Source organism: Archocentrus centrarchus, unplaced genomic scaffold, assembly GCF_007364275.1.
Source record: "Archocentrus centrarchus isolate MPI-CPG fArcCen1 unplaced genomic scaffold, fArcCen1 scaffold_29_ctg1, whole genome shotgun sequence".
Lineage (NCBI taxonomy): Eukaryota > Metazoa > Chordata > Actinopteri > Cichliformes > Cichlidae > Archocentrus > Archocentrus centrarchus.
In genome coordinates, this window is record NW_022060258.1 from 267,960 (window position 1) to 284,516 (window position 16,557).

General features: G+C 39.9%; 1 protein-coding gene across 1 annotated transcript in view; it reads left to right on the forward strand.

Moving 5' to 3' along the window:
• LOC115776226 (dihydropyridine-sensitive L-type skeletal muscle calcium channel subunit alpha-1-like) overlaps positions 1-16,557 on the forward strand; it is a 252,673-nt gene that overhangs the window by 235,280 nt on the left and 836 nt on the right. The window contains 3 exon segments of the mRNA XM_030723834.1: positions 4,832-4,962; positions 11,051-11,161; positions 12,000-12,148. Coding sequence (XP_030579694.1) covers positions 4,832-4,962; positions 11,051-11,161; positions 12,000-12,148 — 391 coding nt within the window.

Genomic DNA, 16,557 nt, shown 5'->3' on the forward strand with positions numbered 1-16,557 from the left:
GTTGGATGGTGTGACTCTTTTCTGTGTCAGAGTGATAGACACCGGTACATGATCACTGATGGTGATAGGGTGAGTGTCTGTGATGTCCATCATGATGGAGCTGCTAACTAAAAAGTAGTCTAAGCAGTAGTGAGACTGATATATTGGTGAGAAAAAACTATAATCTCACAGAGTGGGGTGATGTGAATGTCAAGCATCGCAAAGACCGAAATCCTTCATGTATTGTTTAAGAATGTCTGCAGACTGCCAGTTCCTTTGACTCACTGCTGTACTGAGCCTGTCAATATCTGCATTAAGTACCAGGTTGAAGTCTCCTCCTATTACAAGTGTGGTGTCAGAGTGATCAGAGAGTGAAGTGAAGAAAGCATGAAAGAAGGAGGGGTCATCAACATTTGGTCCATATATGCTAGAAATGCATAAATCTATGTTCTGAATAGATAAATTAAGTATTATAAATCTGCGTTCTGGATCTATTGTAGTCTTTGTAATTTTAAAGTTTATCTTGCTGTTAATCAGAATCGCTACACCTCTTTGTTTGGAGTTGTAGCAGGCTGAGTACATGTGAGGGAACTGTGAAGAGGAGAGGGTATGCCCAGATGTGTTGGACACGTGTCTCCTGTAGAAGCGCAACATCTGCTTTTAAGTCTTTTAACAATTAAAAATTTTTAGCTTCTTTCCCTCGAACCAGATTCAAACCTCAGTGTGTTAATGTTTAAATTAACTGGTGGAGTGTTGTGTGCTCACTAAAGGTGTGTGTGTGTGTGTGTGTGTGTGTGTGTGTGTGTGGATGCGCTAAATGCTGGTCTGTGTGTATATGTGCTGCATGTTGGTCTGTGTGCATCTGTGCTGTATGTTAGTGTAGTAGACTACAACCTTGAAAGTGAAATAAACAGTGCTGAGTGCGGAAAGAGAAAAGACATGAAAAAAGGGATCTAAGTGAAATAAAACTGTGCAAACACCAAAACAACATTTTTAAAACTACAACGGAAAGAAAGAAAGAAAGAAAGAAAGAAAGAAAGAAAGAAAGAAAGAAAGAAAGAAAGAAAGAAAGAAAGAAAGAAAAAGAAAGAAAGAACAACAAAAATCATGGCACTATACTGATTATACCGGCATTAATGATCATCATTAGACAAACGTATACATTTCAAACACGAGGTTTTCAACCAGGGCCAGGCTGGCATCGAAACTAGTCAGCTTGCTATTAATGGACTCTAGAATGTCCATCATAGTGCTGGTTTGTGGGGAGGTCGCTTCTGGGGAGTCTTCAGGGTGACTTCTTTTAGTTGACAGAGGTCCTTTGCTGCTGGAGGGAGTCAGCATCCTGTCCGGTTTGCCCATGATGATCTGCTCAAAACACTCCTCAATATACAACTGCAAGCCATCCAGATCCTCTTTGTCGTGCTCCAGAGTGTTAAAGTTAGAGCGAGAGAGAAAAAAAAAGTGCCTAGAATTTTTAATTGGCTATGACACTGTCTGACAAGAAGTTGGTGGAGAAAACTAATTAATAAAGGTTTAGCAGTCAGTGACAGGCCGCCATGTTGGATACTGCTGAGATTCTCATGGGTTCTCGCGTTACAGCATAGCGCCTCTTCCTACATAATTTCTAACCTGTACCAATGTGTCCTGGTGGCACATATGTGCAGTAGTTTGAATGCACGTTTGCAAGGTTTCTGCAACAGATACAGTCTATGCCAGACAACAAAAACACCAACTTTATGATCCAGTGTAGCTGCTGCGTCCGAATGTGCCACCACTTGGAGAATGACAGTTCAGAGTACCCACCCTTTTTGGAGTCACTGGGCGGGGTGCTCAAAGGTGCTCCATCCAGTCACTCCATCGTCCTGCTAGGAGACTTTGATGCTCATGTGGGCAATAACAGTGAGACCTAGAGGGGTGTGATCAAATGGTGTTTTTTGTTGGACTTATGTGCAAACCACAGTTTGTCCACAATGAACACCATGTTCGAACATAAAGATGTCCATAAGTGGCACCAGGACACCCTAGGTTGCAGGTCGATTTTGTAATCATATCACCAGATCTGTTATCACCAGATCTGTTATCACCAGTGGTTAGCACTGCTGCCTCACAGTTAGAATAACATCTGGAAGGCCTGGGTTCGATTCCACCTTGGCCCAGGCCTCTCCCTCTCTCTGTGTGGAGTTTGCATGTTCTCCCCATGCTTGCGTGGGTTTCCTCCGGGTACTCCAGTTTCCTCCCACATTCCAAAGACATGCACTTACTGGGGTTAGGTTAATTGGCTAATCTAAATTGCCCATAGGTGTGACTGAGCGCGCGAATGTGAGTGTGAAAGGTTGTCTGTAACTCTGTGTTGGCCCTGCAACAGGCTGGCGACCTGTTCAGGGTGTACCCTGCCTCTCGCCCTATGACAGCTGGGATAGGCTCCAGCCCCCCCGCGACCCTGAACAGGATGTGCGGAAGTGAATGGATGGATGGATGGATCGATCACCAGATCTGCGGCCATATGTTCTGGACACTCGGGTAAAGAGAGGAGCTGAGCTGTCAAACTGATCGCCACCTGGTGGTGAGTTGGATCAGGTGACGGGGGAGGATGCTGGACAGACCCGGCGCACCTAAACATGTCGTGAGGATGTGCTGGGAATGCCTGTACCACCATCCGATGACCACCATCTGGTTCCCAGATGGTGGTCATCAGAGGTGAAGGGAGTCATCAAGCTGAAGGCTTGGTTAGCCTGTGGGACTCAGGAGGCAGCTGACTGGTACCAGCAGGCTGAGTGGAACAGTGAGGCCATGGAAAAAGACTTTCAGAGGGCATCGAAGCGATTCTGGCAAACCGTCAGGCGATGGAGGGGAGGGGTGCTCTACTTACACAGTAGTGCTGATGGAGTGCTGCTGACTTCAACTGAGGCTATAGAGAGGTGGTGGAAGGAATACTTCGAGGACCTCCTGAATCCCACTGACACACCTACTGTAGTGGAAGCAGAGTCTAGGGACGAGGATGGGGGGTGCTGACTCGCCCATGATTGGAGTTGAGGTCACTGAGGGGGTTAAACAACTCCTTGGTGGCAGGGCCCCTGGGGTGGACAAGATTTGCCCTGAGTTCCTGAAGGTTCTGGATGTTGTAGGGCTGTCTTGGTTGACACACCATTGCACCATTGCATGGAGATCTGGGGCGATACCACTGGATTGGCAGACCAGGGTGGTGGTTCCCATCTTTAAGAAGGGAGACCAGAGGGTGTGCTCCAACTTTCAGGGATCACACTCCTCAGCCTCCCCGGTAAGGTCTATGCCAGGGTCCATCCATTCGTCAAACCCCGGATTCAAGAGGAACAGGGGGCTCACAGTAGAGCTACTGCTCCTCCACATCGAGAGGAGCCATTTGAGGTGGCTCGGGCATCTGACTAGGATGCCTCCTGGGCGCCTCTTAAGTGAAGTGTTCCGGGCATGTCCTACAGCGGGTAGGAGGCCCCAGGGTAGACCCAGGACATGCTGGAGTGATTATATCTCTCGGCTGGCCTGGGTACACCTTGGGGTCCCTCCGGATAAGCTGGTGGAGGTGGCTGGGGAGAGGGAAGTCTGGGTTTCTCTGCTTAGGCTGCTGCCCCCATGCCCTAGCCTCAGATAAACAGAAGAAAATGGCTGGATGGATGGATGGATGAATGGATGGATGGATGGATGGAGAAACACCGTATTTAAACAAGAACCTGAAACACTGTTGCCTAAAAAGAAGTTGAAAACTGTCCTGTGGTCTGACTAATCAAAATCTGGAATACTTTTAAAAACCACATAATTTGGCAATAATTATGTCCTACATTCTATCAAATATAGGTTTTTCTGGGATTTTCAAATCCATCTGTAAAGTTAGAGTTTTAGTAACTGGTGCTGTCCATCTTATCTTGTTATTTGCTAAAGCTTAACTGAGTTTAACTGTTTTCCTTGAGTGGAGCTTATGAAATTTAGGCCAACATTTTAGGGAGTAGAGGCAGACGGAGCTGCTTCTGCAGTGATGCAGACGCTGCATTGGTCTGTCATGGTGAAGAGGGAGCTGAATGTAAAAGTGAAGCTGTTGATTTACCAGTCAAGCTATGTCCCTACACTCACCCATGGTCATGAGCTTTTAGTAGGGACCGAAAGAATCGCGAAAACAAGCAGCAGAAATGAGCTTTCCCTGAAGGGTGACTGGCCTCTCTCCCTTACGTTGAGGAGTGCAGCCATTCGGGAGGGGCTCAAAGTAGAGCCGCTGCTCCTCCACACCAAAGGAGCCAGTTGAGGTGGGTCGGGCATCTGACTCGGATGCCTCTTGGGCACCTCTTGGGTGAGGTGTCCCGGGCATGTATTACCGGGAGGAGGTCCCAGGGCAGACCCAGGACACGCTGGAGAGATTATATCTCTCGGCTGGCCTGGGAATGCCTTCAGGTTCCTCCAGATGAGCTGGTCGAGGTGGCTGGGGAAAGGGAAGTCTGGGCTTCTCTGCTTAGGCTGCTGCCCCTGTGACCAGGCCCAAGCTAACTGGAAGAAAATGAATGGCTGGCTGGATTTTAATGAGTTCCACAAAATTGTTTTCTTTGACTTGGTTGCTTCAGTTACTTTTGAATTGCTTGGATTTTTGCTACAATCACAATCTAGTAAGGCTGGTTAAGGTGGTTGCTAGGATGAATCAGTTTGTGTGGGAGCCATTTTAATGAATGGGAAATTCTTGTATTTTAATATTGCCTTCTGTTATTTTTATTCGCATTTGTTTAGCCCTTGATGGATTGCTCTGGGTGGGTATACTCTGTATCAATCTTGTATGGTCTCTCTGTTTATTTCAAATAAATCAAAAAGTGAAAAACACTTATTTGTGTTTTACCAGATGATGAAGTGACAGTGGGGAAGTTCTACGCCACTTTCCTCATTCAGGATTATTTCAGGAAATTGAAGAAGAGACAAGAAGAATATTATGGCTACCGTCCCACCAAGAAAAGTGGTACCCATGAGATACAGGTAAGCAGTTAAAGGTTCAGTTATAATGATATGACTATTGCTTGGTTTTAGTCAAGTCAGGTTATTATAAATATTAATGAAAGCATTTTATTTTTTCCATAACTGCAAACAATTTGATTTTTCTTAAGAATGATATATTTCTAGTCACTCAGTTTGGGAAAGGGAAATAGATTATCAACTGGCTGCAGCTCAAACAGTATATACTTGTATAAGAATGAACAGTTTTAATTCTGCAAAATTATGATGCTTGGAATTAATAAACCAGACTACAAAAGTAGAGATGACAGTCAGATTGCTAGAAGTGTTTGTGAATCCTTACTGTAGTTGCCCATTATTTAATCACAAATCAGATATTTAATGGCATTGCTATCTAACATCGCATTTCTCTAATGAATATTCAGATTCATCATCATAAATCTGCTGTCTTTAGATTACTATAGAGATTTATATAACTGAAGGAGAAACTTTGTTTACATTGTAAAGTACATTGTAAAGTACAGCTCTTATCAATGGTTATCAGTGCACACTGTTTTGACAAAATGCATTCTTAAGCTTGTAATTGCAATTAAACTTGTTTATTTACATTTGTTTTTTTGTTTTTTTTTATTCAACCTTGCTCTAAGTATTTATCTTTTTGATGAAAGAAAAATAATTTTTGATAAAAAATAGAATGAAAGTAGATTGGCCAGGAATTCTCTAAGATGCCTATTGACATATAGTATTTTTCACCAAAATGCCAATAACTCACTATATCTCATCTGATTGTTCAGTATGGTATCATCTGAGCTCTGAAGCTCTCCGTCACTGCAATGGATTTCTGTCATTTGGTGTGTGTGTGTGTGTGTGTGTGTGTGTGTGTGTGTGTGTGTGTGTGTGTGTGTGTGTGTGTGTGTGTGTGTGTGTTGTGCTGTGCTGTGCTCACTGTTCTGAGAATTTCAGCTGTTAGCTACCGTGTGGGATTGGTGTAACCACAGTCTGTTAGCAGGTGAGGCCATTAGCACTAGTCATCTTTCGGTACTGACAGGACTCTCCCCCGTCAATCGTTCAATACAGAGGGGCTCCATCAAAAGATGTTTTATGCTTTCAAAACAGACCTGAAATAGAAATGTATTTAGCAAGCATTACACATTAAATGCATGCAGCCCCCAGTTTTTCAACAAAAACACTGATAACACAAGAGTAGCAGTTGTTTTACATGCTGTCTGTTTGCACATGTGCAGCAAACATTTTACTAGTATCATGTTTTAGCTTCACTAATAAATTAAACCCCATTTCTAGATGTAAAGTGAGAGAGGCACAGCATAAGACCTTGCTGACAAGCCAGGACAATGATACTGTAAAAAATAAAAATAAAAAGCTTTTGATGCTGTGTAAAACATAAAACATCAAACAATAAATTACAGACATCTTAAACCATTATAGTATTCACAATACAACACAGAAAACATATTGAATGTTTAAACTGAGAAATCCTTTGAATTTGAGGACAGCAGCATGTCTCAAAAAAGTTGGGATGGAGGGGCATCAAGAGGCTGGAAAAGTGGTACTAAAAAGACAAAGCTGAATGGACATTTTGCAGTTAAATAGGTTAGGCTAATAACAGGTCAGTAATATGAATGGGTATAAAAAGAGAATCTTAGTGAGGCAGAGTTTCTCAAAAGTAAAGCTGTAATGCAGAGTCTGCAGAAAACTCCATTTACAAATTGTGAACTATTTCTGAATGTTCATCAATGTAAAATTCTGAAGACTTTGAATATCTCATCACCTATAGTACATAATTTCATCAAAAGATTACAGTAATGTTTTCAGGCCTGTATCTCCCTGCTGTTGAAAATGGACAAACACCCACTGGACTGTACATCTTACAGACCTATATCTTTATTTAAACACCGATGTCACAACTGGCTAAAATGCTGTCCCGTTGACTAGAAAATGTCCTTCCTTCTGTTATCACTCCTGACCAGGGTTATAATAGTTTTGGATTTTACATTATAGTTTAGTTTTAGTTAGTTTTTACTTTTTTTTCTCTAATTCAGTTAGTTTTAATTAGTTTTCAGAGTGGTTTTGCTCGTTTTTATTAGTTTTTATTTTTGGTTTCATGCTTAGTTTTAGTTAGTTTCAGTTAGTTTCAGTATTAGTTTTAGTATTTTCATACCTAATCAGGTGCAAGATTCAAGGCGCAAAAGTGACTATTGTGTAATGAAAACTTGACAAAAGATACAGTTTAAAGAAATATAGTCAACAACCAACTGTTCACAAGACATGCTAAATTTGTGTAATATTAAGGACACACATGAGCATAACCAGGGAGAAACAAAGAAAAACATGAACTCCCAAACTCAATAAATTCTACAATAAACTCCACAATAAACTTCAGCATCAGTGCAGCAGATTAATAACGCCTACATGTGGTGTTAAACAAAAACAAACTCTTTGAAGGAGTCAAAGCTCAAATCCAGCTGCATCCTGATGTTCTCACCACCTGAAGCTGCTTCTGTTTTGGAGCTAGCTTGGTTAGATGCTCGCTAATTAAACCTGCAGGGTCTTTGCGGCCTCTGTACACAACCTACAGAAGTTGCCGACCTCATGTCCGCATTTATGCTTGTGTAGCTGGATTGTGTGTGTTAATTACCTTGTGGTCGTGTGCAGGTGTTTGTACTCAAAGAACCTCCATACGGGACTCGGCAGACCGCAGCCATTACTTTGCGGACCAGCGCGGTGAGCGCACGCACATGCGCACTCACACAGTTGTCCTGTGGCGCTCCCAGCTTAAACTCGGAGAGCGGAAACAATGATTTCATATCAATCCACAAGGCTTAAAAAACCCCCCCAAAAAAACAAGTAAATGAAAGTCAGTTTATCGATTATTTCAGTTAGTTTTAGTTAGTTTTGTAAACTCACAATTCAGTTTTAATTAGTTATCGTTTTTTCCTTTTAATTATAGTTTTTATTTATTTCAGTTAACGACAATGTTTTTTCAATTTCAGTTTTCGTTATTTCGTTCGTTTTCGTTAACTATAATAACCCTGCTCCTGACCAGACTGGTTTTGTGAAAAATTGCCAGTCGTTTCACAATATTAGACATTTGCTTGACATCATCTACACATCTAACAACGTTATGGCAGAATATCTGATCTCTATGGATGCTGAAAAGTCATTTGATAGAGTCAATTGGGATTGTTTGTTTTTGCCCCTGGAGAAGTTTGGTTTTAGCCCTATATTTTGCTCTTGGATAAAGCTGTTATATAAGTGTACGTTTCCTTCAGTGCTACCAAATACCGATATTCAGAGTATTTTAGGCCATATTGTGGAACAAGACAGGACTTTCCTTTAAGCCCCCTCTTATTTGCCTTAGAAATTGAGCCACTTGCTATTGCAATTCTTGGCAGCAGGGAGATACAGGGCATTCTTAGAGACAAACTTTACTACATGGCCTCGCTTTATGCTGATGATTTGTTTTATATGTGTCTCACCTGCTTAAGTCATATACACGCCTGGTGTTGGATAATTTTGGAAAATTGTCCGGGTATGAAATAAATTTAGATAAAAGTGAATTATTTTTGATTAATAATGAGGCAATAAAACTTAATTAGGGTAGTTTTCCCCTTAGGAAAGTGACTGAAAAAATTTAAATATCTTGGCATACATGTCACTAGAAAATTTGGAGACCTATTCAGAACTAATTTTCTTCCTTTACTTGATCAGTCAAAACAACTCTTATCTAAATGGTCCCCATTGTTACTGTCTCTTACAGGTAGAATTAACTGCAAAAATGATGCTGCTCCCTTAATATCTGTATCTTTTCCAGTGCCTCCCTATTATGATCCCTATATTGCTCTTTAAATCTCTGGACTGATTAATTCTTTCTTTTATTTGGAATGGTAAACACTCCAGATTAAGAAAAGCCTTTCTTAGGCCTAAACAGTCAGGTGGAATGGCCTTGCCCAATTTTCAAAACTACTACTGGGCAGCTAACATTCAACGACTGCTTTACTGGCGAATTTTTATCTGGAGCCTTCACCTCTAGTCTGTGGAGGTACTGGAACTTCTCTGTCTGCACTTTTAAGTTCACCTCTTCCTCTTACCTGTTCAGGTCCCCTTGGCAGCCTGGTGGTTAAACAATCTTAAAATTTGGTCCCAATTCAGGAAGACACTTTGTCTCCAGGTTATTTCACTCATAAGCCCTATTGCTTATAAGTGAAAAAACCTGTTTGCTCCATGAACTGGCTTTCGAGTCTGGGGTGAAAAAGGAGTGAAATGTTTTGCGGATTTATATTCAGATGGATACTTCTCTAGCTTCTCTGAACTAACAAAAAACTTTGGAATTGCTTCCACAATTTTTTTTTTTTTTTTTTAGGTTCCTGCAGGTCAGGCATTATGTGCAAAGTATGACATCACAATTTCCCCATAAACCTCCAGATAATCCTCTTGAATCATTTCTGTCTATCAATCCTGTTTCCAAAGGTGTAATGTCTAAACTTTAGAATCTCATCTGAAAATTGCATTGTCCATCTCTGACTGCTATTAGAACAGTCTGGGAACAGGATCTACAATCCCCCATCTCTGATAATGTGTGAGACTTTTAGTTCAGGTGCATTCTTCTTCACTGTGCGCTCGCCACGCACTTCTGCAATTTAAAGTTGTCCACTGGGTACAACTTCTCTAAAGCTCAACTGGCACGCATTTACCCAAATGTAGACAACACGTGACAGGTGTAGGAGTGCACCTGCAACATTAATCCACATGTTTTGGTCTTGTTCCTCTCAGGCTAATTTCTGGAAGTCAGTCTTCCATACTATATCTGAGGTTCTGCAATGTGAGATTGAGCCAAACCCCTTTTACCCCATCTTTGGAGTTGCTCCAGAACTGGACTTACCACGCTTCAAACAACAAATGCTCTCTCTTCTTTAATTGTCAGGAGAGCCATCTTACTAAAGTGGAAAGATCCAGCTCCCCCCTCTCACTCATAAGGGATATAACAAGACAGATACAATAACGTACTGTCAAAACAGATTTTATGAAGTTTGGCACCCCATCTTAATGTTTTATTCAAGATTCAAGATTCAAGATTCAAGAAGTTTATTGTCATGTACACCGCAAAACACTGTGGTTATGCTGAGCAATGAAATTCTTACTTGCGACTGCTTTACAAACAATTGAAATAAGCAACTAAGTTAAAATAAAATTTAAGAAAATTTTATGAGAAATTTACTTCTATTGTCTATTGTCTCTCCACATACCCACCTTTCTTTTTTCTTTTTTCTTTTATTATTATCACTATTATCACTATTTTTTTTATTTCATACATATTGGTGATATTGTATCATTAAAGGGTTATCTTAAATAGCAATATTTATTTGTAGTATCTCTTTTCTAATTTGTGCAAATGTTATTTATTTTACCTCAGTTTAGTTTTGTGTCTGTGTGTCTGCTGTCTGGGAATTTGTTTGTGGGTTAAAATCAGTTAAAGGTGATTACTATACATGGTTCTGTACCATATCTATCAATATATTTCTAATAATCAATAAGAAGACATTTTAAAGAAAGGATTACAGTAATGTTGAGAAAGGAACAAGGCCAAAAATCAGTATTGGATGCCAATGATCATTGGCCCTCAAGCAGCACTGTATTAAAATCAAGCATGATTCTGTTATGGAAATCATTGTATAGGCTCAGGTACACTGTGTCATCCACAAATGCAGGTTAGACCTTATTACTGCAAATGGGCCAAAGCTCATCAAAGAGCAAAGTGGAAAACTCTTCTGTGGTCAGACAAATGAAAATTTGAAATCCTTTTTTGAAAACATGCTCATCATATGTCTTCTAGACTAAAGAGGAGAGGGGCCATCCAGCTTGTTGTCAACACTCAGTTAAAAAAAAAAAACTGCAGCACTGATGGTGTGAAGGTAGATTGGCAGCTGTAAAAGTGTCTTGATTGTATTTTTTTCTGATTTTACAAAAATGGACAAATATACTGAGCACTCCAGTATTATTTATTGATGTTGTCCAGATGAGACATGGTAATATTAACAGTAACAATCAGTCCAGTATTTTATTATTACCCTAAAAATAAATTTTTCTGTCTCAGGCAGGACTGAGAAACATAGAAGAGGAGGCAGCTCCAGAACTTCGTAGGGCTATCTCAGGAGACCTAATTACAGAGGAAGAGATGGACCAAGGATTGCAGAGCATCTTTAGGGTAAGGGAAGAGATGAAAAAAAGTTTACAAGACAAATGACTGAACTAACTGAAACAGTAGTTTAAGAGAGCCTGTAGGAAACATCTAGATTTCACTATTTTGCTTTTTTTTTTTGTTTGTTTTTTTCAGAAACTACTTACAGTTACTGTATCATTAATTGCCTCCATGTGTCTCTCTCTTTTTTTTTTTTTTTTGAATATTTAGAACCAGTTTCTGTCTGACATGCAATAATGTCAACACTTGGTCAGTTTTTTGGAACTTTTTCATTACAGATTAAAAACAAGTGAATCAGTGAAAATAATAAAAAGAAAAAAAAGGCTGTGACAAAAATTGATGATTTAATCATAATTATCCTCATTTCATATCAGTATGGATTCCCAGTTTGTCTTCTGCTCCCCAATATTTCCCTCCATTTCTCCTGAACTTATAACTGCATCTCTTATCCATCTCCTCTCGCTCCCACACACAGACACACTTTATCACAGTGTGACTATAGCTCACATGCTTTATGGATTTGGCACTTAATTTCATGCTTGAGTAGGGTGTGCTGTTATCATACTAGTCAAATGAAAAGGACTTTAGAGCCTTAAACATGCTGTCAAACTGCAGATCACCTAATGTGAGAACACCCTAAATTGTGGTTCAGACTTGTTCTAGTACAAACCCCCACTACCTGCTACAGAAACACGCTGACCCTCTTATCTGTCTATAGGGATTTCCGGTAACTTAATTTTATGTCCTACTATGAATAACAGCTGCCCACATACCTCCTATTATATGTGTGACTTTAATATGACAGTTATAGCCCACCTTAACCACGTTATTTTATCTAAAACAGAGACAAGGCAGTCTTTTTGGAAACCACTTTGACCCTTTTGATGAAGAGGGTGATTTGGCCAATTCCTGCCAGACCATGAGCCAGCGCCCTCTGCAGGTGGCAGAAGGATTCACCAACATCAAAATAAATAACCCCAATACTCAACCCAGGTCTGTATGGTTATGCTTATGTTTGGGTACTGTTAATAAGTTGAATCAAGTTTACTGTTCACTACACTGTGCTGTGCCTTTTTGGGATGCATTCTATCTTTGGGTCATGAATGTGGCAATAACTCATATTGCAACATATAAATATTTCACTAGGATTACTGCTATATACATAGTGTAATTTGTGAAAAAAAAACAGAGGGGGTTATTTTATTGATATATTTTTATTTATTTATTTTTATTTTTATTTACCAAGATTAAAAAAAAACAAACAAAGACAAACACAGGGAGTCAGAAACAAAACAAAAGACGACAACACAAGGCTGGGGAAACAGTCCAAGTGAGGATGCAGGAAGCAAGATTGAACAGGGGTGCAGTTCAGGATGCTGGGCCAATATGGAGACACTGGGGGTTGATGCTGGCGGAGGCAAAGGGACACCTCCGGTGACTTGGCAGAGACCAATGATGGCAATGAAGACCTTTGCATTGCATGAGTGGAAGTTGGCGTCAGTGAAGGAGACCCTCTGAAGGCCAGCATTGAGGAAGTTAATGGGACACCTCTGTGGCTGGCAACAAAGGAGAGATGAAGTCTTTTATTTTGCCAGTTCAGAAGCACAATATTAATCTTAAGATATTTTCAGCTGTTCCTTTGCCACAGCATGTTGGTCACATGTGTGATTTGGAGTTTTTACACCAAATGTAAAAGTCCTTCAGAGCTACTGCAACAAGCTGATTGTAGGACTGTTAACGCTAACTGCAGTTGGAGCTACTTCCCAATTAAAAAATTTTCATAGGGAAAAAATATATTTTAAAAGACCCCCTTTAACACCCAGTGTGTCGTAACAACACAAATGCACACAAGTTGTTTGCATTCCCGTAATTTCACGAAGGTTTGATGGATTGGAAAAATTCAAATGGTTTCTGAAAGCTGAGAAATTGCACTTTGTGTCAAGCATAGGATCATTGCAGCAATGTCGCTTCCACTGTCAGAAAACTGCATTGCAGCCCCTTTGTTCAGCCTCCATCACTGGATTGCAGCTGTACAGATCGGTCACAAAAAACAACAAAGAGCAGAAAAATGGAGGTGAGAAGTGAAATATATCAAAAACATGTCTGGAAGACAGTGAGTGATCATGCCACCATGGAGGTTCAGAGATGGATTGGAGAATAAATGAGCAGTGGAAGGAGCAGCTCCTTTATATATATATATATATTTATTAATTTTTATTTCTTTTTAAAAAACAAAATACAACCCAAAAGCTCAACAATACATTCTTTAGAAACATAAATAGATTAGAAGCTCCTTTATAATAAAGGTACTGTTAGTCCAGCTGCATTCCCGTGTTGAATTTCTGGATGAATAAAGCTTTGTATAAATAGCGAGAACTTTGTTTTTACCGTGTAAATGTTACTGTATGTGTAAATCAAAGCTTTTATTGTATGGTGACTTTTTTAGTGTAGTCTTCTAAGTGAATAAGTTTGGACAGTAATGCAAGTTTTTGTGCCAAAAATGTGGAGCATGCATTTTGTTTGGTGACTTTTTAGTATAGTATAGGCTATCAAGTCATCAATGGAAATCAAATTTATTAACCAACGGAGTGCTGGATTTGGAGTCACACACAAAATTAAAGTGGAAAACACACTACAGGCTGTTCCAACTTTGATGTAATGTCCTTAAAACAAGTCAAAATGAGGCTCAGTATTGTGTGTGGCCTCCAAGTGCCTGTATGACCTCCCTACAACGCCTGGGCATGCTCCTGATGAGGTGGCAGATGGTCTCCTGAGGGATCTCCTCCCAGACCTGGTCTAAAGCATCCGCCAACTCCTGGACAGTATGCGGTGCAACGTGACGTTGGTGCATGGAGCGAGACATGATGTCCCAGATGTGCACAATCGGATTAAGGTCTGGGGAACAGGCGGACCAGTCCATAGTTTCAATTCCTTCCTTTTGCAGGAACTGCTTACACACTCCAGCCACATGAGGTCTAGTATTGTCCTGTATTAGGAGGAACCCAGGGCCAACCGCACCAGCATATGGTCTCACAAGGGGTCTGAGGATCTCATCTCAGTACCTAATGGCAGTCATGCTACCTCTGGTGAGCACATGGAGGGCAGCCCTCCAAAGAAATACCACCCCACACCATTACTGACCACTGCAGGCAGTGTAGGCATTTGTAGGCAGCACATCCCATCACATTGAAAACTCCACAGACTTAGGTTGAATCTAGATAAAACCATAATGTTCTTTGATGGAGTTTCACTTGTATACTTAAAACCAAGGCAGTGGAGACTGTCAGAAAATAGCTACAACAAGACAACATCTTACAAAAGAGAATCAGCTTTATCCCCAATCAGATTTGCACAGATTTCAAATACGAGGGTTTCTAGAGACAAAAATCATGGCTGTGCCATGAGCTCCCCAGTGTCCCCAACCTTTACATGGAGGAAGTAGAAAGTAAAGCTCTTGGCTCCTAGCCACTGGTATACAAATGTGGATGATGCCTGTAGCAAAATCAAAAACCAAGAAAAAGAGGCCTTCCTGACATGCCACCAACTCAGTCGATAAAAACATAAGGTTCACCTGGGAGGATGCCAAGGATAATTGGTTCATGGACTGGGCTGGGCTCACAATGGACGATGGAAGCCTAAACATTGAAGTTCACCGGAGGCCCACACACACAGAACAGTACCTCCTCTTTGACTTCCACCAAGCACTTGAACACAAACTTGGGGTGATCAGAACCCTGCAACATTGGGCCACAAATGTATACTTCAAGACAGAAGGTGTCATGATTAGCTGTGTAGTACACGAGAGATGGACCCATAAAGCAGGACTCGAGAGAACTTAATTTAGCTTCAGCTTGATTGCTGGAATATGGGAAAAGCAGGGCTGGACAGGGCCAGCACCACAAAACGGAAAACTTACCTTACTGACTTACTGACATGAGAGCACACAGCTGGCAGAAAACCAACGACACAACAAAGGGTAAGGGAAAACACAGACAATATATACACACATGAGGTAACAAGAGGAGAGTGGAAATTGTGGAAATTTAAAAAATCAGAGTTTCTGCTTAAGCTTTTTAAGTTTCTGTGTGTTCATTTATCGAACAGGAATGAGACAACACAACAGAATAAGGAGTCCAATTATTAAGTTTAATTAGCCGTTTGTCAGAACCGCATGCCATTCCCAGTGTTTTACTGGATAGACATGAAGTACTGATGCATTGTATGTATGTGTATGTATGTTACTGTATCTAATTTTCTGTTATATATATATATATATATATATATATATATATATATATATATATATATATATATATATATATATATATATATATATATATATATATATTTATAAGAATATGCTAACTGGACATAGTGTTTATAATCATTAAAAATGACCTTGCTAGATGGATGGATCTCCCTGATTCCTGGATGGGCAAAATAAGTTTAATTAAAATTATTATTCTGCCAGGACTCCTCTACCTTATCCAGATGTTACCTATTTACATAACTAAGAAAGTTCTTTGAGAAATCGAACAAAGTCTATCAAAATTTATATGGAAAGGGAATAAAATCTACATTGAATTTAAAAACTTTAAAATTACCTAAAGACAAAGGTGGTTGTTCTTTTTCTGATATTACGCACTACAATTGGGATTGCCATCATCGACTTATTTATGAATGGATCCATAGTTATTTAAAGGGAGAGGAAGAACCATTGGAAGCATGGAACTCAGCCCCATTTGCATTAATAGTGAGAATTATGAATAAAAAGGAACTTTTTAAATCAGTAAATTATCCATTGGTGGAGAATTCGATTAAGATTTGGAGGGATATGAATTGGTATTTCAGCAAAAATTTGACAATTACTTACTTGACACCAATCATAAACAATGAGGATTTTACCCCGGCCTTAAAAGTGCTGTGTTCCAAAGATGGTTTGTGACAGGTATAAGAGTGATAGGGCATTTACTTGTTGATGGTGTGGTTATGTCGTTTTCACAAATCATAGATAAATATAAGCTTTCACAGAAAGATTTTTTTCCATACCTACAAATTAGACATTATATTCATTCGTATCTCAAAACAACACAAGATGTGATTCAATTAGGTCCAATGGAAATGTTTTTGGTTGATTATAAGTATAAAAAAGGGTTAATTGGATATTGTTACAAACATATTCAGGAATATAATAAATATAATCTTGAAAAGCTCATCAAGAAGTGGGAAAGGGATTTTAAAATAGATTATGATGAGCAGTCGTGGAAAGAATGTATTCGTGTGTATTCATGTATCAACTCACTCGCTCTTCCTTAGTAATAAGCATAAAGAAATGCAGTTTTGGATACTTCATAGACAGCAGAGGACTCCTTATGTTCTGAATAAAATGGATCCTAACAGAT